The sequence below is a fragment of the Drosophila teissieri genome, chromosome 2L, assembly GCF_016746235.2.
Source record: "Drosophila teissieri strain GT53w chromosome 2L, Prin_Dtei_1.1, whole genome shotgun sequence".
Lineage (NCBI taxonomy): Eukaryota > Metazoa > Arthropoda > Insecta > Diptera > Drosophilidae > Drosophila > Drosophila teissieri.
In genome coordinates, this window is record NC_053029.1 from 21,825,964 (window position 1) to 21,849,299 (window position 23,336).

Consider the following 23,336-nt stretch of genomic DNA (forward strand, 5'->3'; position numbering starts at 1 on the left):
TTTTCTTTGCTAACTTATAACCGTTTGAGTCCGAGTGCCAAAAACAAAAGGTAGATGGTGCTGTATAACGGATGTACGAGTATAGCGAACTGCTATAAAGTATACCCGGTTTGTGTATAGTTATTTTTCAACAATTTATCGACGAGTCTCAGGTCAAGTAAATAGGTTTTAATGTAAATTTTTTTAAATTACGATAATGTCTGCATTTATACAGGATTGCTAAATATATTTGGGTTTCTTGTTCACAAACAAATGTTCGTAAAGAAATATACATATATGTATGTATAATAACAAGAAAGTCCGCATTAGTCGAGTTCCTTGACTTCAGATACCCGTAGCTAGTGGGAGTGCGAACGAAAAAGTCCAACTTTCTAATTAGCATATCGATTGAATTGGCAAGTAAAATAATAAAATGATTAAAAATCCAACAACAAAAACTATTTAAACCTTTTTGTTAGTTTTTGTGGAATCGATTTTGTCGTTTAATCGAAAGATGTAGGATTCCATTTTATACCCTGGCCGAGAGTATTAAAATTTCTTTGAGTATTACAATTCGAAATGGAACGCAGGGGAGAAGTCATATTTGACAATACAATGGAAATATATTATTGATCTGCAGACATGGCATAGATGAGTAAAATGTACAGTTTAATTTTATAAGCATTTATAAGCTTAAAACATGATATATTTATACGTTATTCAAGAAATGGCACAGATATAATGCTTTCGCCATAAAAACTTTGACGCTTTGTTCTAAAAAAGCATCCGGATTTTTGATGCTTATTAAATTATAAATACATATTCTTCGTAGTAACATTGCATACGCGATTTTATATATAAATTTTAAATATAATTAGAGAACTTGGACTGACGCTGGACAAAGGCAATCCAAAAAGAAAACTAGGCACGAACGGCAAAGGAATAAAATACACAAGATACTTTCGAGCACACAGACCTATGTAAGCCGAGAACGTGCCTTTCACCTTTCACGTAAAAACGTGGCCAGGTTCAAGGTCATGGGCGCTGCAGACAAGCTCAGCCACCACCGAACATCACCGAACACCGATTCGCATCCAGACATGGAGCGAATGTAAGCCTCTAAATTACAAAAACGCGTCGCAGTCGGGACGAGCCGGCAGACAAAAACAGGAGGTAGAAGGTAGGAGGTAGGAGGTAGGCGTTAGGCGTCGAACTGACAATGGCAATAAAGTTGAAAGTTGAAGGTCGCCAGACGATGACTATACACGACCACGCGCTCTGCGATGCCGACCGCCACGTCGACGTCGTTCTTTGCCACTAAATACTCGGCGTCTGGTGGAAAGGGGAGAGGGCGTGAGGGACACGCGAGGGACACCCTTTGAGGCTAAGCACCCACAAGTCCCCTCGCCGCCAGACGCACGCATAAGCCAACGGCATCCAGCCTCCACGTTGGGTCCTAGAGGTTCCTTTGGGTTGGTTTTACGACTCCGAAAATAAAATGGCCACTGTCGGCGAAAAAATAATCGATCCTTCCCGAATTGTGCGTGCGCCTAAACTTCTCTCGCTTTCACTCTGCTCACTTTAGGTTGTGGATATGTCTGGCGGTGCGCGGGCTGCGGCGACCCAAAAATCAACCAGCAAAGGGGGGTTTTGGGTTGGAGATGTGTGTGTAATAAAATCATGCCAAGGCTGTTGCCGGTCGTTGTGAGGACACGACAAGCAGACATAGCCCCTGTTCCTATCCTCTGCGTTGCTCCGTCTATTTTTCTTAGCAATTTCACTTGCGATTGTTTCTCATTTCTTCTTTCGTGGATTTAGTGATGCTGGACGTGTGCAATGTGGCGTATGCGCAATTCCACAAACAATACTCCAAGGAAAACCAGATTACGGTACGCTTGATTTCTCGACTATTTTCTAGAGTTTTATTTTTTATTGGTTTTGGGGTTTGAAGTATGCTGTAGAATATAGTAAATGATTAGAATTAATTCTTTTTCAACTCAATGAAGGGATATATTTCAATATTAGGGTGATCAAAAACCTTTCTTAAATTTCAGGAACTCTAGGCTCTGCCCGATAACTAAAAATTAGCATAAAAGGTGCTAGCTGCAGGCAATTCCAGCGAAACTTTAGCCAAACCAAATCGAATCGAATCGATCACATCGATTGAGCAATGTATACAATTAGCTTGCCTTATTTAATGTCTAGACGGCCCAGCCCGCGACCATGCCCAGACTCAGTTTAATGTGAACAGGACACGCAATGCTAAGGGCAGGACGAAGAAGAGAAGTTAAGGTGGAGGGAAGCGGGTCCAAGAATAAGCTCCCCAAGGCTTCCAGCAATGATTTTTCAATCATGCGCCCGAAACATGATAGCCGTTCCCAGTCTGACTCGGTGTCTGGACTTTTGGAAGGCTCTGGATATCAGAGCTTCAGAACTGGTTTTGGCCAGTTTCCTCTTTCCTCTCCCTTCGTGCTTGCATTTCCTGATTATACCATAGAATTTGTAGCTTGACCAAAATGCGATCCTTCGCCTCTTCAAATTTGTCGCTGCGGCTCTGGTTCGTCTTCCTCTGGCAGTGGCTGTTCAAGGTCTTCGCGTCTGCGCTAAGCTTGAAACGGAAAGACAGCAGATGCTTTTTTTGCCAGTCAGCAGGTACACTTGCTTGCCATTGTCCACAACGTAAAGGAGTACAAAAAACACACGACTCCTGGCTTAGTGTGTCAAATGGTCTGCAGGGTAGTTAAACCGCAGCGGTCGGTGAAGAAACGGTCGGAGGGTCGGACGGTCTGGCGGAGTTTGGCATCGGACCAAGACCAAAGGTCCTGCTCTGCTATTGTGATTGTGTTTGGGTTCGGCACTCTTCTCTTCATTCTTGTGTGTGTTATCTGTACATAGGCTTCTATATATAGTTTGACCTTGATCTTGAATGTATACACATACATATATAAATTTGTATATCTATTACATGCGCGTACGTGTGTATGTATCACGTTTGGGGAGGAAGACCCGCAACTGGGTAACTGCAACAGCGGGAGGCCGGGGATGCGAACAGTCGAGTCTGATAGTACAGGGTCCTCCACAAATTAAAAAAGTTCTGTACATTTATTTAGGGAACCGAAGATTTAAATTAAATTTTTGTTTTTTTAACACTTGGTTGGAAGAACTCTTGAAGAACTATTATGTCTACTTGGGCTACATGTAACTAATTTAAAATATTAATAATAATTTTTAATTTCATTGAGCAATAATAAATACATACATATGTACATATATGAAGGTGTTGGAGGAAATGCATTTGGTATCTTGTAAAGCTGGCGTCCTTCGAGTTTCCTGGAACTGCTGTACACATTTACTGATAGGACTTTGTAAGCACCCTGTTTTAACCCAGTGCGCTTTTAACCCAATTAACTTTCCAACTGCAGCCATCGCCGTCGAAGGGTTAAAAACGAATTCCAAACCCGGTGCCAGCGTTACCTAATATTTCTACCACGCTGTTTTTGGTGCTCCTGTGCGTGTGTGTGTGCGTGTGTTTTCGATACGTGGAAGCATAAATAGGCCAAATGCCATTAGCACAGGAGCCTCGTGCGACGCTGTCGATTCCAGAGTGGCGGGTTCTTGTTTGCTTTTGGCGTTGGTTTTTTTTTTTTGGTATATGTATAAATGCAATAATAACGTGGGCTTTTGTGTGTGGACTTCATGCAAAAACCCGCACTATTAATTTCTGCAAAATAACCGAAGCAGGAGAACAGAAGAACCAAAAAATAACAAATTCCCCGATATACACATGCATATGTATGCACATTTGTATGTTTGTCCTTGAAAATCATGTGAAATTTTCGCTTTCATGATTTTGATCAACTACATACATATAGTGTTCATATGTACATACATATGTACAAATGAATCCCATGAGGACGGTGATGTTTTTGACGTTCTGGTTTTGATGGATACTTTGTTCGGATCTTCGAAGCCTTACCTTTAATCCACTCTTGTTTATTTAGACCAACAACCGAGGACTTCCTCAAATAGACATGGGGAATAAGTCCAATTCGAAGGTTTTTTTCTTGCCAGGTGATTTACTTTGTAATTGTAGAGTTTACACTGGATGGGAGGATATTTTATTATACAAAGGGAGCTTTCGTCCTAGTGCCACTTTATTATGTTGAAGCCTTCTTTGGGGTGTGAGATGATTCGGATAGCTGCGAATCTGCTCCTTTTTTTCAAAAAAGAAGTACCAGTCTGATACACCAGAGTGTATCCAGCAGGTTTCCTTTTTAATTTGAATATGTCGAATGGGACATAGTGCTAGATCACTTCTGATCAGTGTTGCTTTGATGCTGCTCTTAGGCCCATATAATTTCCATATTTTGAAATGGTACAGTTCTCTTTGGAATACCAATGTTTACTGCACTTCTACATTGCCAGTATTCCCTTCCTCCAACCGAGACAGTGCAAAGAGAAAAGAGAAAACATTTGCGCAACACATTCGCTAGTGATTCTCGGTGCTGATTTAGCTGATACTCGTATATTTGCGCTGGCATGGAAGTCTCTCGTGCACACTCATGTGCGCCTACATACATATGTACATATATTAAATAAAGTATACATATATCGCCTGTGTACACATGAATACTCATTGCTATTGCTGCTACTGCGCTGCCAGTTGTTGTTGCTGTTTGCACTTTTTCGCGTATCGCACTTGGCCTTGAATTAATACAGCGAACTTTGGCTTTTGGCGAGTCGCACAAGTTTATCGTGCATCTCTGTAAAAAGATAATTAATTTCATGGCAGCGGCTCTGATAATTGCCGAGCGCATTTCATTTCTCTTTTCTTTTCCTTTTTAGCTCGAGCACACACATTCGCATTCGCTCATGTGTACATCCACATGAATGTACATTTTTCAGCTGGTTGCATTTTGTCAACCGCCGTGTCCCGTACATACATATGTACATACATACATACATATGTGCGACAAAACGAAAGCGAGGGAGAGCGGGATGTTCGCATACGCGAATACCGAAACACGCGCGATAATTTCCAAAATGTGCCAACAGCGAAGCGCAACCCATTTCAAGGTCACTCACGCACACACTTCCACGCCCCAGTCGCTCAAAAAAGCACACAAATAAAGAGGCAAATTTGCCAAAAAGCTAAAAAAATAACAACAATAAGGAGGCGGTGGTGATAATATTCGCGTTGTTATTTTTCGGCTTTGTTGTACAGTGCGTTTAAGGGCTGTAATATTAATTTCAAACTCTGCTAAAACAATTTTGGGGAACAATTAATGAGACGCCGATTTATGTGAGTATACATTAATGTGTACAAATATACATACATACATACATATATATGTATTTTGATTAATTTTGTATTTCCTATTGGATTTTATTTATTTTTCAATTCATATTGTGTCCTGCAAAATTTGAGTAGCATTTATTCCGGGTCAAAAGAATACATTTTTTATGGAAAACTAATTTACCTGATGTAATATTAGAAAATATTCATTGATAAGAATGCAAAAAAAATGATTCTATAACCATTTGCATAACCATTTGACTCATAAGTTCTCTATTCAATTATCCGTTCGATTACTCACTACCATATTAAACTTGTTGTATATATCGCTTATACCTCGAATTCGACCCACCTGCCCCCACCACTGCCGCGTTCTTTTTGCTCGTGACAGTTTATTTATTATTGTTAAATCAGGTCAGAGACCCATTAACACATATATACAACGAATTAACGGGGGGTGGGCAGGGGGCCCTGGGTGTTGCGTATGTCGTCAGTCGAATCGCATACAGATGAGTTTCTCCCCCGTTTCGGTACATGCGAGTGTATGTGTACGGTGAGACAATTGCCTGGGTGTGATTTTTTTGTGCTCGGGGTCTCTTCGTCGGTCAGACAGTCGGCCAAACGTCATCAAAATGGCTGCTAAGCAATTCAAGTTGAAATGCCAGGGAACTAAAAATACATTTTATTTTGATACACGTAGGCATTTCTTTCTAGTTCTTCCGATCGCCACGGAAACAGTAATGGGACTTTTCATTGTTATAGAGTTCAATAATGGAATCTACATAGCGAATTACTTGTAATTAAGCTAGTAATATGTCATGAGATAATGTAGGTTCTTATCCTCTTGTGTATATTGCATTCATATGAGTATGTATACCTCTTATGTAAAATGTGGTATATAAATGTATTCTGTATAATATTACATGGGGTTTCGAAATCTGAAGGCCGTTTAAAATTGACTACCGCAGTAAAAGGTATCTGCTAGTCGAGGCACTGACTCTAAGGCACAATAATGCTCATAATCAGTTACCTGTATACTAGCTACTTTTGTGTTTTTGCAACGCATAGCTATTTAATTGATGGCCTTTTTTATAAGTAATTAGTAATGTTCAACTGTTATCCTTTTCGGTTTTAAGGGAGCTATAAGATGAATTCGGCCGATATATTTTAAAGGTTAATGTTCTTTGCAAGGATGTACTATAATTTTGGTTATCGCAAAAATGTATGAAAAATGTACTTATTGCAAACAAAAAACTGCCATTTTGTCTAAAAATCAAGTAACTTAAGAGGCATTTGACAACGCATTCCTTTTTGTTGTTTTTATGTACGCTCATTGCGCTCGACGTCGATGATTTGTCATTTGTTAAGATAAGCGCTTGTGATATTAAGGTTGGAAATTTTTATTTGAAATTGAAAGTATGTACATAAGATCGGCAGGTAAATGTACTTTTATCTACACTGCACACATGCCACTCCGTAGCATGTAATAGCAACATTCTTCCCCTCTTGATAAAGTTTAGAGCCGTGCTGTGCACTTTGTCAATGAATTCGCTTTGTGTATGCACATACAGAGTGTTAGCTATATTTTCTTCAAAAAATGTAGAATTAGGGGGAAACAATGAACTTAAAACGCAATAAATACTGATAATACATACACACCTGGATGTGAAACTGCCAAATAAAAAAATACACATACAAATAAACTTCATGTGTTTATTTACATGTGGGTATGTATAAGAGAAATGAGAACAAAGCATTTCAAATAAAAAAAAATATATACATATATATATTTTTGTGAACAAAGGCCAATGAAAGGCAACAAAAAAAGGAAATAAAACAGATGAAAAACCTTAAAATGCATACGTTTGTGTTGAATTTTTGTTAAATATAAATGATAATTTTGTATGCACCTTTTTCTTATTTAATTATTTATTTAAAATAGAAAACATATTACAAGACGAGCATATCTGAAAATGATAGACCGTATCTTAAATACCGCTTAAAAAGTTCGCAGACAGATTTCGGTAAAATGGAAAACTATGGGGCTTGTGCGCCAGACAGTGTGGCGTATGGGTAATATGATTCATACGCCGCGTATACGCACCGTCTGCAGCTAAATATTTCGCACTAGCTGAAATTGCCTTTGTTGTTGTTGCTCCATTTACGAACTGTGCGTGAATACATGTGCGTGTGACGATGATTTCAGACTGTTATCGCTTTGGAACTCAATGAACCACGGACTGAATAGCAAAACAGAAACCAGAAAAGAGGAACAAACAAAATAAAGCATCAAACAATAATAAACTAAATCAAGAGCAGCTATGGCGATAGAAAGCTAGCAACAACAACCAAGCGAGTGAATTTTGCCATAAATAGTTGGAATTGCTATTGTTGCTGCAGCTGTTGTCGACTGAGAAAAGGGGTAGACGAAGCAATATAAAAACTATTGCGGTGGGTCAGGGTAAAAATGAAATAGAAATCTATGAATAGTTGTGAGCAACTAGAAGAGCGAACAGAAGAGCGAACGGCGCACTATGAATGAATGGAATTTCCCTTACTCCCTCAATTGATTAAGCAAAAAGAGCCCGCAAAGTATCGTGTAATAGCAGCGGGTCTTGCAATATACACGTCCACTGATCACATTCTGATTATCTGATTATTTTTGTCATGGCCAACTCATCAAAGTCGTTTATTCAATTTGCTTGGTCGCGTTAATTAGCTTGACCTGAATCACTCTAGCTAAAGAATTAGATTACGTATACGCCATGTGTATTCGTTTTAGCCATGTGGGAGTTACTCAAAGTACACACCTTATATGCATCTTGTTTGTCTAACTGCTACTTGGCGGACAAGAGCAAGCTCGTATGCCCTTTTCTCGGCTCTGGTTGCAACTGCCCGGCTAGCTCAGTCGGTAGAGCATGAGACTCTTAATCTCAGGGTCGTGGGTTCGAGCCCCACGTTGGGCGAAAATAAATATTTTATTTATTTTTATCTCATTTATAAAAATATCTCAAAATATATATATGTATGTATATATCGACTTAAATAATCAAAAAAATAATTATTATTCACGATCCTGCCAGGAGTCGAACCTGGAATCTTCTGATCCGTAGTCAGACGCGTTATCCATTGCGCCACAGGACCGGTTGGCAAAAAATGGTTTTGTGCACTATCTCAGCGCTTTGAAGCTTAGAAAATTATTTACATATGTTTGTCATTTACTTCGGTATTTTCACCCGTGGACAAGTGAACCGGTCTTTGCACGAGTCTATCCTTTTCACCCTGAGTTTTTTGAAAATTCATTTTGTTATATTGTAAACCATTGGGTGGGAGTTCGGCCATTGATTGTCCGTCAATGTTTCCCTTGAATATTTGTAGCCATAGCAATGCAAGGGAATAAGAACATAATGAACAACAAAAATCAACCGACATACCCAGGCAGACGAAGAGAACACGCAAATATTTATTTAACAATAACAACAACTAAAAAGTTCGTAAAATATATGAGCGAAGAGCAAGAAATAATAAAATAAAAGCGATAGCAACACGTTTTTTCGCTCCACAAAACAAGACACAATGACGATGATTATGATAAAGGCGTGTGTGAGTGGGGCCGTGCGGGGCGTGTCGCTGCTGTATCCAGCACTTACGTAGAGGCAGGCAGCGATGGAGGGAGTGGCAGGCGCAGGGTCGACACAGTCCCACAGACACCAGCCAACAACAACGATTCGGCAATACAAAGGCTACATGAAATTTTTGCCAAAATGCCGACGAAACACAAGTAAAAAAACAAAATGGCCGACGTCGGCTGCAATATTGTATATAGAAATTTTCGTCTGGCCTTTAGAAGGGAGTCAGGCGGGCGGCTGGGAATTCGTCTGAGTATACAGTATTTACGGAGCATTCAAATGATATTAGAATGGAAGTCATGAACACTTACTGGCCTCCTCCCTTCTCCTTTGCGACACGGTCCGTCTGCTGGTGGGTGTTACTATGTATCTTTTTCGCTTTCGCATGACACAGATACACGTTCGCAAACACAGAACAAAACGTAGGTGACTCTTGATAGTAGGAAAGAAACGTCGAGCGATGTCTCTAGCCCTGACCCTAATTTTCGGGTAAACAAACATTTCGTTAGGGTCCCCCGTCTGGGGATCGCTGAGCCGATTCTTAGCATTTTCGTAATAGATTATAATCTAATCTCTACATGCATATACTTAAGCAATCGGCATACTGTCAACTATATTCTATAACTAAGATAAATAAAAGAACGATGTGTTTCCGAGCCTGCAAAGTGTAAAGTATATGTATTCTTGATCGGATCCACGTGGTCATGTCAGCTTGTTTGTCCGTCTGTCTGTACATATGAACGTCGAGATTTCAAAAACTATAAAAGTTATGAAACTGAGATTAAGCCTGCAGATTTTAGCGACGTAGACGCAGTGCAAGTTTGTTTAAGAAGATTGGCACATGCACTCTGACGCCCGCAAACCGCACACACTTGAAAGATGTTTTGATTTTATTTATTTTCTTATTTGTCTATCCGATTTCTATCAATTGGCCAAAATACTTTTGGCCACGACCATTCTAACGCTACTGTTAGCTACTGTTTGACAGTAAATTAAAAAAAATGAAATGCATAAATGAGGGCATTATCTCAAGGTTGTTTCCAATTGTGTTTGGCGCGGTCTATCTATTCTCACACCCTCGCTCTGTTTTTTATTTGCTCGCCGCTTTCGTTTTTGCTATTGTTTATTTTTTTTTTTTTTTTTTTGGCAAATAACCTTGATAAAACGTAAACTATTTTTATCAGTGAGTGTGGAATGGGGCCAATGGCAGCACCATTTCTGTTTGGGGTTAGTGTGCCAATTAACGATTAGATTATTTTTTCACACTCTCCGTTCCACCCCCTAATGTGCGAAATTATTTGTATTTGGAAGATTTTAATTTATCGATCGAGTTATATATAAAGCTGGTCAAATGTAAAGTGTTACGCATAGTGCGCGATCTATAAATACGAAACTAAAATAAGCCACTAGCCGTCTTACGAATCCCAATTGCGTAGATGGCGCGACACTATACCCTAGCCATAGAAATATACACCTGGTCATGCGTCATACAAGTTAGACCAAGTATATATGGGCGTAGCCGGACAATTTGACTCGACTTGACGGCTAGTGCATAACAAGAAGATTGTATAGATAGAGTCGTCCAGTCTTACAAGATGCGGGTGCTCCAATGACGCTGATTGTTACGCGACCCCGACCAACAAGTGGGCTAAAAATGAAAAACATAAGTTGGTCAAAACAGAATATTTACATTGATTACCATTCTTCTGTTATCTTATGGATATTGTGTGTTTTTCCCTACCACATACATATGTACATGAGTTTAAAGTATAATCTGATTTTAAAGAAACTTTTTAATACAAGTTTTTTGCAACTGAAAGAAACTTGTATCTGCAGAGTCGGCGGCTACGTCTGTAAAATACCATAACAAAATTTTGTTGTCAACGAGTATTATAAAATATTATTATATAAATAAATAAATAAGTAATCTAGACATTGAAAATACTAATGTAGTTCGAAATCCGAACAAAAAACCTTTAATAGTGATATTTTGCAAGATATGAGAACAACTTTTGTTGTTACTTTTTGGTATTATTATGCTTGCCTCGGGTCGAAAAATATTTTTTAATTTTTTTTAGATGACACCAGATATAAAATGTATTTTAGCGAATTCAAATATGTGAATTAGTTCAATGACTTCATCAGTTAAGTTCTTTATACATATACATATATATCACTCGCCGCTAATCAATTTAGGCGTCATCATTGTCAAATCTTACAATAAAAACAGAAACAGCAGACGGAGGAAGGAAACCTCCAATTCAACGCACAATACTGATCCAGAAAATACAATAAACTTGCATATATGTACATAAATGGCAATAAATCTAACTCAACCAAGTGACAATCGCAAATGAATAACGAAATAAATCCGATTCGAGTTCCACTGCACATTTGTATGTACATACATATGTATGTATATACGTGCATGAACTCATGGGCCAGTCAGGCAAATGACCCAGTAAGTAGTCGCAAAACAACATCGAGAGCGCCGGCTCTCGATCAAATGTAAATCAAATATGGCGAATCTTCGTCCAAATATGAGCAAATGAACGCCGAAACCGGAAACGGCACACGGGGAAAGAAAAAATGGAAATGGAAGGGCATCAGGCCGACTAGGACCTGCACCCACAGACTTTGCCCATAGTGCCGGCGAGCATTTAACCTTGAGCCGGCAACTGATTACAAAATTGCAACGATAACTGCCAGTGACCCCATGGCAAAGAAAATAAAATGAAAAGTGCTGGCACAGTGGGGGAACGGAGAAGAAAGCTGAAGAACCAATCGCTAAATTCTGCCTTGATAAGTCATCGTCTTAGCAGCCCCAGTTGAAACAAACAGACGACCAACTGGTAGACAGCTATATTTTGCATTTTTGTTTTTGTTTCGTTTCCGCCAGATGTTGACACGGAGGCCATCGAAGTGGGGAGAAGTTTGGGGCGATTGGAAGGTGGTTGGAAGGTTAGCGGTAGGTGGTTAAACAAATAAAACCGATTTTCCCTGGTCCGAAGCACTGAGCTGAATTTGAATCTGGAAAATTAATTGCTTGAAAAGAATAACCTTACTAAGCTAGTTTAAATGGATCAAGGGCGAGAATTCAAGACTCTACAGATCTGAGAGAAATAGTTTTTAATTGAAAGGGAAACATCCATGAATATCATAATCATCTTGTGATTTGTGATTTTTGCACCCTTTCCGGTTTTATATAATGACAAAGTAGATATCTATTAATTTTAATATATTTTTTTTGTGTTTTATTTAGTTTTTTGATTAATATAACAATCGAAACATGTGTTGGAATTTAACTTAAAACCAACTAGATCATGCCTAAAAAGTGGACATTGATTATTAACAACACCTTAAATGTTAGTCTACGTACCTTGCAACTCGGCCAACTGCTCGGTCGTCATAACAATTGGGCGGATCTGCTCGTTAGTGCTGGGATCTATCAAATTTGGATCAGCAATCGGGCCCATATAGCACTTGCGCATCCTCAGATACTGCAGCCAGACATTTTTGGACTCCCCGGAGGCTCCTTTCTCGCAAGCGTTATGGACGTTGAGATTGATTTGACTTTCATTCAGAAACATCTGGCGTATAAGGTGGAAGTGGCTGTTGGTGATATAGATGTTTGGTTGCGCCGGCCTTGTTTTCTGAGCAAAGAACATTGGTTGTTAATACATTTTACATGTCTCGAGGTCAATTAGATCATTCATTAACATTGCTAGCTAGAAGTGTCTTTGAATGACAAACAATTAAATCAAAAATATTTCAAGCGATATTAAGAAAATCAATTGATTCACAATATGTGGAATCACTTATGTTGTGTTAACCTGTTCCTGCATCACGGACCGCATAAAGTTTTCGCTGATCAAGTGGATGTTGTAGTCTCGCAGATCGACCATCAAGCGCTCCATACTCAGGTTCCTTTCTCGCAACTCGCGCACCTGTGCGTCCAGCTGGCGCTTGTCCTCCTCATAAAGTTGCAGGGTCTGCTCCCAATCGGTTTTAATTATGTGGACGTCGCACCATTGCTTCTGGCCAAGGAGCCGCTGGCCGACGAACTGCTCCACGAGATGGGTCAGCTTGAACAGGACATAGAAGCACAAAAATATCCACAGGAAGTTCACGCACAAGTGAAACATGCTCCTCCCGCTTAGGTCTTCGGTTTCTACCTCCACATGTTCTAGTCGTCCCAGTCTCGGGGATACGTTCAACATAAGACCTCCTAATGTCTTGTTTTCCATACTTGAAATTCTCGTGTTTTTGTGGTGTTTGCTTGTGATAATGGTGGGGGAAATACATTTGAGGATAAACAAACTAAATTCTACACATGAAAGAACTCTCGAAGCCTTCTATTCAAAAGTTTAAATGCTAATAATCAACAGTATTAAAACCTTTTCTTGAATTATGTAGTGATGCAGACTTTGGTTTTCAATTCATTTACGATAATTTTCTAACGTGGTCTGTCTACTTTGAAAATTTAATTTGATCATTTTAGTAGCGGCTAACTTAACAACATAAACCATGCCCGGTTAAAGCGATATGTTTGCAACGCGACTAACAATTTGTATTATTATTTTGCACTACGTTTGAATTTTCGTCGATTGTTTGTTCGTGTGCATGTCTGGGGTTTCCCATTTTATGGACTTAATTAGATAAAAGGCCAAAATAATTAAGAACCGCAGCAGCTGCGTCGCGGTTCTCTTTTTTAAGGGTTTTTGCGGAGAGATTATTTACAGAATCTCCTCCCAGACAATGTGTGTATTTCAGGAGTGCAAACATCAAAAAGAAGGAAGCGTTTCCGACCATTCTTGATCAGGATGATCGTCGAGATATCAGGAGCTATAAAAGGTAGAAAGTTGAGAAACTGCCACACCCACACTTTTGGAAAATGTTTTGAAATTTGTTCAGTTATGTATTAGTCTTGTAAGCTGCCACGACCACAGCTTTGAAAAATGTATTGAAATTTCTTACTTCTATTATTACTCTTGTAAACTCCTATCGATTGGCCAAAAATGTGTTTGCCACGCCGACTCTAACGCCCATAAACCGCACAAAACTATTTTAATATTTTTTCAGTTTTGTATTTTTCATGTACTTTTTTATCAGTATGCCAAAAATTTGTTTGCCGCACCCACAAACCGCCCAAAACTGTCACGCGCACAGTTTTGAAATATGTGTTAAAATGTTCTCCTTTTATTATAAGACTTGTAAATGTATATCGATTTGCCAAACAACTTTTTGCAACGCCCACTCTAACGCCCACAGACCGCCCAAAACTTCCACGCCCACACTTTTGAAAAATATTTTAATGTTTTTTTCATTTAATTCTTTTTTTCTTTACTTCTATAAATATGCCAGAAATTGTGAAAAAAATTCTTGTTCGCACTTCGAATAGCTAAGTAACTGGTATCTGATAGTCGGGGAACTTGACTATAGCCTTTTCTCTTGTTTTTTTTTGTTCCTTATTATTTGTCAATTCCAATAAAATATAACAAAATATTGGTATATTCGTTTCATTGGCAGGAATTAAGTATAACATTTCATAAACTCCAGAAAGTGTGCGAATATAGAAGTTTTAAATTCAAATTGCTTTGATGATGGTAGCCTTTAATACCATAATCATACCAATAAGAACGTCGCTTTCCTGCTTATTTCCACCTCCCACGGACTGCCCTTAGCCAAGTAATGGGTATCTGATAGTCAAGGAACTTACCTACAGCGTTACCTGGTGATTTCAAGGGCCTATGAAACCTAATTCAACAGACGCATACAATAAATTGCAGTTTAAGGCAAATCAACTTTAAAACAAGAGAGAACGCTATAGTCGAGTTCCCCGACTATCTGATACCCGTTACTCAGCTAGTGGAACTGCGAAGGAGAATCTTCAACACTGACAGTTTTTGTCGGTTTGAGGGCGTTAGAGTGGGCGTGGCAAAAGTTTTTGGCAATCGATAGAATATTACAAGATAATACAAAATGAAAAAATATCGAAACATTTTCAAAGTGTGGCGTGGAGCTTTGGCGTTTGTGGGCGTTAGCGTGGGCGTGGCAAAAGTTTTTGGCAAATCGTTAGAAATTTACAACACTAATACAAAAATGAAAAAATATCGAAACAATTTTCAAAGTGTGGACGTGGCAGTTTTGGGGTTTGTGGCGTTAGAGTGGGCGTGGCAACATGAATGACAATTGCGCTGCGTCTATGTCCTGATCGTATGTTTAATCTCACTTTCTAGCTTTCTAGTTCTGAGATCTCACGTTCATACGGACAGACGGACGACAGACGGACATGGCAGATCGACTCGGCTACTGATCTGATCAAAATATTTATATACTTTATATGTCGAACTTCTTCTGCTTTACATACTTTTCAACGAATCTAGTATACTCTACGAGTAACGGGTATAAAAATACCAAATAAACAGAGTTTCAAACAGTGGAAGAAATTTGCACTAATTAATTGTTGTACATGCATACATCGTTACAAAACATCGTTTTGGGGGTTTCTGGGCGTTAGAGTAGGCGTGGCAAAAAGATTTTTGTTTAATCGAGAAAAAAATTTAAAATGTAACAAAAATGTCAAAAAATATCAAAACATTTTTCAAAAGTGTGGGCGTGGCAGTTTTGGACAGTTTGTGGGCGTTAGGGTGGACGTGGCAAAAAATATTTTTGCAAATCAGTAGAAATTGACAAAAATAATAAAAATATGAAAAAATATCAAAACATTTTTCAAAAGTATGGGCGTGGCAGTTTTGGGCGGTTTTGTGGGCGTCAGAGTGGGCGTGGCAAAATGGGTCTAATTGCGCTGCGTCTATGTCTCTAGAATCTGTATGCTTAATCTCAGCCTTCTAGCTTTCTAAGTTCTTGAGATCTCGATGTTCATACGGACAAGCGGACATACGGACATGGCCAGATCGACTCGGCTAATGATCCTGATCAAGAATATATATACTTTACTTCTGCCTGTTACACACTTTTCAACGAATCTAGTATACCCTTTTACTCTACTAGTAGCGGGTATAATAATAATCACAAGAAATAACGCTATAGTCGACTTCCCCGACTATCTGATACCCGTTACTCAGCTAGTGGAAGTGCGAAGGATAGTCTTTAACACTGACAGCTTTTGGCGGCTTGTAGGCGTTAGAGTGGGCGTGGCAAAAAGTTTTTTGGCAAATCGATAGAATATTACAAGACTAATACAAAAATGAATAAATATCAAAACATTTTTCAAAAGTGTGGGGCAGCTTTGGGCGGATTGTGGGCGTTAGAGTGGGCGTGGCAAAAAATTTTTTGGCAAATCGTTAGAAATTTACAACACTAATACAAAAATGAAAAAATATCGAAACAATTTTCAAAAGTGTGGACGTGGCAGTTTTGGCGGTTTGTGGGCGTTAGAGTGGGCGTGGCAACATGAATCGACAAACTTGCGCTGCGTCTATGTTCCTGGAGTCTGTATGCTTAATCTCAACTTACTAGCTTTTGTAGTTCCTGAGATCTCGACGTTCATACGGACGGACAGACGGACGGACGGACGGACGGACGGACATACGGACATGGCCAGATCGTCTCGGCTATTGATCCTGATCAAGAATATATATACTTTATATGGTCGGAAACGCTTCCTTCTGCCTGTTACATACTTTTCAACGAATCTAGCATACCCTTTTACTCTACGAGTAACGGGTATAACAAGTTTGCCTTAGTTCGTGGGGTGGCGTGATGTGTAGGACTGGGTGGGTGCTTAGGGACCCCAAATACGGACGACGCAAACTGCGTTGTGGCAAGTACATGGTTATTTCTGTAGCCAAAAGCTTTTTTATCAGCTAACATTGTCGGGTGCTTACTGGACCATCAGTTCCTAGCCCCCGGGAAAAGCAGTAGCGCGTGTTGCAATTACAGCACCCAACACTTACAGCTAAGCCAATGAGTTGGCACTTGCACAACAAGAGCTCAGTTTCCCCAGCCTCCTGAATACTGATGAGTTTTTGTTTTGGCCGTATTGCGATCCAGTTTACCTGTTCAGGAAATAGTTATCGATAACTGGCGCGACAAGGGCACGCCAATTAAGTATGTTCGTACGCTGGTTTTTGCTTAGTATGCAAGCTGAGGGACTACCTGTCAGTGAGCATTATAATCAGAATTGTTGGCACCCAGGATGCCACACATCTACAAAAATGTTGGGAGCTCGTTTGGTTTTACTCCAAAATTTGTCACTTTTTATGAAATAATGTCATGCAAGTCAACATAAACAACAAAACATAAAATATTCGCACTGTAAAATATGAAAACGCAATGGGCTGCTAAAGCCCCCAACAATTTTTTGTACATAGCAAAATATCAAAAAGTGAATAACAAATTTCAATAAACTATACTTTTCTAATAATAAGTATTTATTTTCTTAGCTACGAGTCTATCAGGCCCAATTCTAAGATTGACTGGATCTTGGATAATGACCGAATCCTAGTCCAACGTTTTTTTCCTTTTTTTTCTTATTAAATTGCAAATTAGTAGAACACAGACTACTTTGGAAAATTGCACGTTGGGAAGTGTAAAACATCAAAACTTTTTAATCAACGATGGATAAGCAAATACATTGGCCAGATAGATATTAACGTTATGGGCGTCAAAGTGGGCATGGCAAAATTGACAATGCCAAAATCTTACAGATGCCGAGATTTTCATACTTATTAACGAATCATGCATACCCCCTCAATCTGCGAGTAATGGGTAAAATTATCTTGCAAGTAAGTTTAATACAAAAAATGCATTATTCTATTTCTTTGCGGTAATATAAAACTAGACAAAGAAACATCGGCAACCCCCGTAAATCTTATTACACTTGCTCAATTCGGCCCACTGTGTCTGTACATGACCTTTTCACCAACCACTTGCGGCAGGCCCATGTATTTACATATGTACATATAGTACATACAGCCCGTCTGGATAACTATGGCACTTGCTCTCCTTTGGTCTGTCGACTACTGCCGTCACCCATTCATGGGCGCTTATCGGTAAACAACCGCCAATCTTTGCCAATTTGCCCAACGTGGAGTCTTTTATTCCTTTTTGCCCACTTTTACTGCCCGTTCCTCCAGTCTTCGTCTTGCGGCTTCGACTACCTCAACTGCAAAACGTCGCCCCGCCACTGAGCGACACTAAACCTGACTTTGCCTCCCTTCTACGCCTGCCCTCTGCTTATTGTGGCACCCGATTCAAAGTCAAAATCATACCAAAAGACAAGCCGAACCGCTCGGATCCGAAGCGAAGCAACCCAAGCCACACAAGGCAAACCAGATTAGCAAAAAAAATAAAGAAATAACACAAATTTTAAAACGTTCGTGCACGTTTAAAACTACATGAACTAAGCCCAAGAAACTGAAGCTAAATAAGAAATAATATCTGTGTATATCTGAAGTGTTGGTGTGCTTTTTCTACTTATGTGAATTTAACATCTTTTTCTCTCTGTGTCTGTGTCGGCCTTTTTTGCATTTAATGGTTTGATGGTGATAGTGAGCGGGGGCATGGTGTTGTGAAGCAGAAGCACATTGGTGCAGTCTGTCTATGGGTATAAAACCAAAACACCAGGCACCAGCAACAACCATCGGCAGCGTTGTCGTTGTCGGTCGGTCGTTCAGTGGATTTGTGTGTCTTCGCATAAATTTTGCAGCTTGAGCGACAGGCATGTAGACAAGTTTTTTGTCCTTTCTTTTGTTTCTATTTTCTAGCCAGCTATCTCGCTCGCTAAATGCACATAGATACACACACGAAGCCAATATAGCTGGTGGATGATGCTCAGATACATTATGTGTTATCTGTGTTTATCTGTGCACTGCAACAACTGGATAAAATGAATAAGAATGAACTAGTTCCAACTAAAAGCCAACTAATTCAAATTGGATATACGCAATATATTGCATCTTAAACGAAAACGTGTTTCAGACTAAATGGTCAACGTGATTATTGATTAGGACATTGGTTATAAGTTTAATCAAGCTATATAAATAAGTGGTTCTTTGTCTATTTTCGTTTAAGGTGAATTTACTCAAAAGCAATCGTTTCTAAACGGTCGTTTGTGTTCTATATCTGTACATCTAAATCATATCTATCTTAATAAACCATGATATTTATGCATTTCAAGTGGGTTGAACATATGGAAATTGATTTTCAATTATTTATTCGTAGTATTTGGTATCAACAATGCTTTTTTAAAAAAAACTTGTTTTTTAAGAGATAAACTCACATCAAACCGCTTTCTTTCTATGAACGGTATCGTCTACTCAAGCAAGTTCAAGTTTTCACTATTTGGCATTCGGCTCTCTTCTATTTTATTTATTTTCCGACGAACTACCCCAACAAAAGACATGCACATGACTTTGATCGCTCTCCCCTCTCTCACCTACTCTCACCCCCAAAACTAGACAAACTCTCTCACGCCCACATGCAGTTACACAGATACACAGGAAAGCACAGATACATGTTGCACCCATACTCTAAGCAATTGCTCTAGTGTACTACTGAACTGAGAGTCGTTTGGCAGTCGGCCAAGAAGAAGAAGAATGTGAGTGGAGAAGAGGTAGGGACGTGTGGAGGAGTAGAATGTGGAAAAGGACGAAAGAGAAGAAAATCATAATAAAAGCAGTTATGGGTTGCAGCTGTGTTTGCATTGGTATACCCAAACAAGTACAAGTAGAAGAACACCAAGCCTCTGCCGTCCCCACTACTCAGCTGTCATTGTTGATATTTTGTGTTTTCATCTTGAACTTTTGTGGTTCAATGTGTCCAGCCAACCCCAAACAGAACGAAACTCACCACATGCTGACAACTGTCACCGTCAGCACGACCACCCCCGCAATCCCACACCTCATCTCCATTACCCTTGCATTTTGCCGGCTTTTCTATGCGTATGCGTAGAGAGCGAGAGAGCAACTCGCTCTAGCATATGCAATTCTCTATTGCATTCTACACTTGAACTTGCCCAGCGTCAAGTCAACGCACACAGCGACGTTAAGTAAATATGTAGCAATTCGATAGGCAGTTGGGGGGGCGGTAGGAAAGGGAGGGGTCAAACAATTATCTGCAGCGATGTGTGCGTATCTGTATCTGAGTATCTCGGTTCGCTTTGCTCTGACTTTTTAACCACAATGTATTTGAAATGTGCAATTTATACGTCGCCCAGCAGACGGCGGCGTTACGTGTATGTACATATGTATGTATATGTATGTACGTACTAAGATACTTTTGCGGCTGTTTCGTGTTAGTTTGATCTGCATTCTGTTTACCCTGGTGATCTTTTTCCTTTACATCAATTACGTCTAGTTGTGTCTGCTTCAAATACTGGTGTCTACAATACAACTGAATTCTGTTAGATTTCCCTTCCGACAAATGGAAAACAGTCCAATTCGTTGAGCCCTTCGAAGGACTCTTTAAGGTTTTCTGACTCTATCTGGATTTTTTACTCATTCAGGCCGGATAAAACTATGCCATTGTTTTCTTGTAAATTTCTCTCGATTTTTTCCATGCCCACTCTAACGCCCACAAATCCCCAAAAACGGTCAGTGTTTAAATCTCTTCTTCAAACTTCCACTAGCTGAGTAGCGATCAGATAACCGGGGAGCTCTGTCTTGTTTTTAATTTAAATCTTATTGATGTATTGAAAAATACATTATAATAATAATACACAAATAAGGTTGTTTTCTGATGTAATTATTCAAATAAATATATTCCACTAAAACGGTTTTACGTTCCTTAATTATAAAATCGACTTATCGTACTTTTACCTATTTGAAATTGTTGATAACCTATTGCAAAGCGTCACTGTGAGAATATTTCAAATGTATGTATGTATGTATGTACGTGTGAATTTACACTTGTGCACCCAAAAGTAGCGATGAACGAAAAAAAAACAATAAATAAATGTAGAAAACCGAAAATAAAGCAGCAAGAAATAAAAGCGATGATGGCACTCACGCACACACGGCCGTATACGTTCGCACACAGCTCGCAGATACAAATACGTGCCGGATTGCATCGGCATTTTCATTCAAGTCGCTTGCTTGCTTAGTGTGTGTGTCTGGAGCTGTGTGAGTGAGTTCTGCCTGCGTTTCACATTCAGCCTTAGCGCCGATTCCGCTTTTGACTCTCTTTCTCTCTTGTTTCGTTTTAGAGCGTAAAATTTGAAATAAAAAAAATGAGAAATTTTGAAGCAGTCTTGTTTTTCGCTCTTTTTTGCGTCGACTGTGTTAGTGTGTGGTGAGTTTGATTTGCTGTGGTGGTTTAACATTCTGCTCGTCTCGATTTAGTATTTTTTTGGACTTTGTTGTTAACGGTTGTTCGCTCGCACGTACGAAGCCCGATCGCGTTCGTCTAAAAACAAGATACAAAATACAGCACACAATTCAAAACGACAACGTAGTAGTACGATTAACCCAAGCACCGAACATTTTAAAATAAACCCCCCAAAATGTTGTAACCTAATAAAATACATGTTTAAATCACATATACACCTATATTTATGAGAAATTGTTAGACAAATCCCAAATAATTCCAGTTCTCCCAACAAACAACAAGTGCAATTCATCGTCAGAGATTAATATAAAGTGCAAATGCATTGTAGCTGAAACTCAAATAGTAGTGAAAATACATATGTGGCGAGGAATGACAAGAAAATAGTTCTTAAAAACCGGAAATCGAGAGTATATATTCATATTTGTACAAATATTATATGGCGGCTGCCTAGTGCAGCGGTTGAGAAAATTTAGCGGGACCTAAATGTAAATAGGAACAAACGAAAGCCAGAACTCGAAATCAAACATCAGCAACGTGACACACAGACATAAGAAGCCCGTCTAGTCGTCGTCTGTGACTTTTTCCGCATCCACAATATTACATATATCGAAGATAGTGCGCGAGTGTGTGAGGGATTTGTGCCGTGGATCCTCTTACATATACATAAAGGTAGTGAAAAGATTTTATCCAACATTCCAAATAGTGCTTTGTCAACTGGAATACCTTTCTCCAAAACGCAGTGTGCTCATGGATACTTTTGGATTAGTAGCAGAACTGGCGCACTATATTGACGTACATGACGTATATGGTGAGTGTGGGCACTTTGGTTTTCCATAACAACATTTTGTGGTCAACTGCTAAACGAAAGATGTGAGTTGGGCAACAAGTTCGATGTTCGGAAGCGGAAACCATTTTCGATTTTCTTAGGCCCTAATGTGTTTGTCTTGGCGCACTTGTCACTTTGTATGAGCAAAACCAATTTCCATTTCTTATTCATCCAGCCGAAATGAAAACTACATGCATTACTACATATTTTCAATGCCAAGACACACAGATCATTTGTTCGCATAGATGAATACATGTTGTAGACACAGGCATTATGATGTCCCAAAATGATACACATGTTCGGGATGGGGGTTCGATTGGCAATACATTAATTATGGGCTTGACAACTGACAGACTGTTAAGAGAGAACGTTAAAAATTGTGTATTTCGCGTGCGTACTTCGGGCACGGGCACTATAGTTCCACGGTGTAGAGGGACATCTAGGGAATCACTCGACTGCGTAATTAGCATGTATTTCAATAAATTCAAGTGGGCTTTCATTGAACTCAGCAAACAGATTTACTCTAACTTTTACATATGTATATTCTGTTGATGAAGTTTAATTCGGTGTATTCATATTCGATTTGTTGAGTGGCAACAAAAGGCTCTAAAATCAATCTCTAACAGCTGGTGAACATGTAAACTCTATTGGTCTGACGAGCTAGAGGACTAGTCAAACTATAATTTAGAATTTATTTTTTCTTATACATACATACATATACCTTCATACATATGCCTTTTTTTTTTTTGGCTCCAATAAATATAATAATTCTTCTTTAAAAAAGTTTCAAATTTTATGGATTTAAGTTCTATTTTTTTGGTATAGTTCTTAAAAGGTACTGCGACATATTTTATGCTCATGAAGTCCTCTTGGATATGCGCTAAGGTTTCCCTTTTTTAAGGCAATGATACATAAGGTAACAGCGTAGTTTACGCTTAGGTTTCATTAAAGTCCCCAACATTAGTTTGACTCTCCCACAATTAACTTGTCCCATCCCCTTTACACCGCCGACTTACCGCCACCCGTTCGCCATCGTTTCCTGGGCGGGTCTGCTTATAGTTTTACCTTAATAGCTCTTTTCTTTTTTGATACCACTTACTTACACCGTATATAGGTTCTAGCGGTGCCTGAGTTGTGCAAGTTTATTGCTAGCCTTGGCCTAGTCCACTCAAGCCCACATAAATTCGAAAAACTGTCCCGCCCGCATAATATAAAAAGCGCCATTGGGTTGGTTCTGAATTGCATATTTACTTTGAAATTTGTTAACAGAGTGCCCGGTATCTTTTAGTCGAAGCACTTGACTAGAGATTCTCTT

At 39.2% G+C, this 23,336-nt stretch overlaps 2 protein-coding genes and 2 non-coding genes across 11 annotated transcripts in view; 2 read left to right on the forward strand and 2 right to left on the reverse strand.

The window, feature by feature from the left end:
* Nucleotides 1-23,336, forward strand: part of LOC122626440 (ecdysone receptor) — an 81,498-nt gene that overhangs the window by 23,918 nt on the left and 34,244 nt on the right. Inside the window, exon 1 of one of the 7 annotated variants that reach the window (XM_043806703.1) lies at nt 21,256-22,003. The exons of 5 other annotated variants lie outside the window; for them this stretch is intronic. The gene's annotated coding sequence lies outside the window, so the exon portion shown is untranslated. Of the gene's footprint in view, nt 1-21,255; nt 22,004-23,336 lie in introns of those variants that run through there. One more of the 7 variants, XM_043806704.1, reaches the window with a different exon arrangement.
* Trnak-cuu lies at nt 8,169-8,241 on the forward strand. Its single transcript has one exon. It is a non-coding gene; the product is annotated as a tRNA-Lys (tRNA).
* Nucleotides 8,347-8,419, reverse strand: Trnar-acg. The gene has a single exon. It is a non-coding gene; the product is annotated as a tRNA-Arg (tRNA).
* LOC122626441 lies at nt 12,132-13,274 on the reverse strand. Of its 2 annotated transcripts, XM_043806711.1 has the most exons (3): nt 12,738-13,262; nt 12,284-12,557; nt 12,132-12,231 (listed from the first exon to the last, which is right to left on the reverse strand). In XM_043806711.1, the coding sequence occupies exons 1-3, from the start codon at nt 13,149-13,151 to the stop codon at nt 12,221-12,223; spliced, it is 699 nt and encodes a 232-aa protein (XP_043662646.1). In that variant the 5' UTR covers nt 13,152-13,262; the 3' UTR covers nt 12,132-12,220. The 2 variants fall into 2 exon arrangements, with proteins under 2 accessions (XP_043662646.1, XP_043662647.1); XM_043806712.1 differs by lacking the exon at nt 12,132-12,231 and having other exon boundaries at nt 12,417-12,557; nt 12,757-13,274.

What these genes read in the sequence shown, in the direction of transcription:
- LOC122626441 (XM_043806711.1), bottom strand. Translation starts at nt 13,151, where the DNA reads ATGGAAAACAAGACATTAGGAGGTCTTATGTTGAACGTATCCCCGAGA. An exon ending in GGTCCGTGATGCAGGAACAG is followed by an intron (nt 12,558 to 12,737) that starts GTTAACACAACA and finishes TTCTTTGCTCAG; the next exon opens with AAAACAAGGCCGGCGCAACC.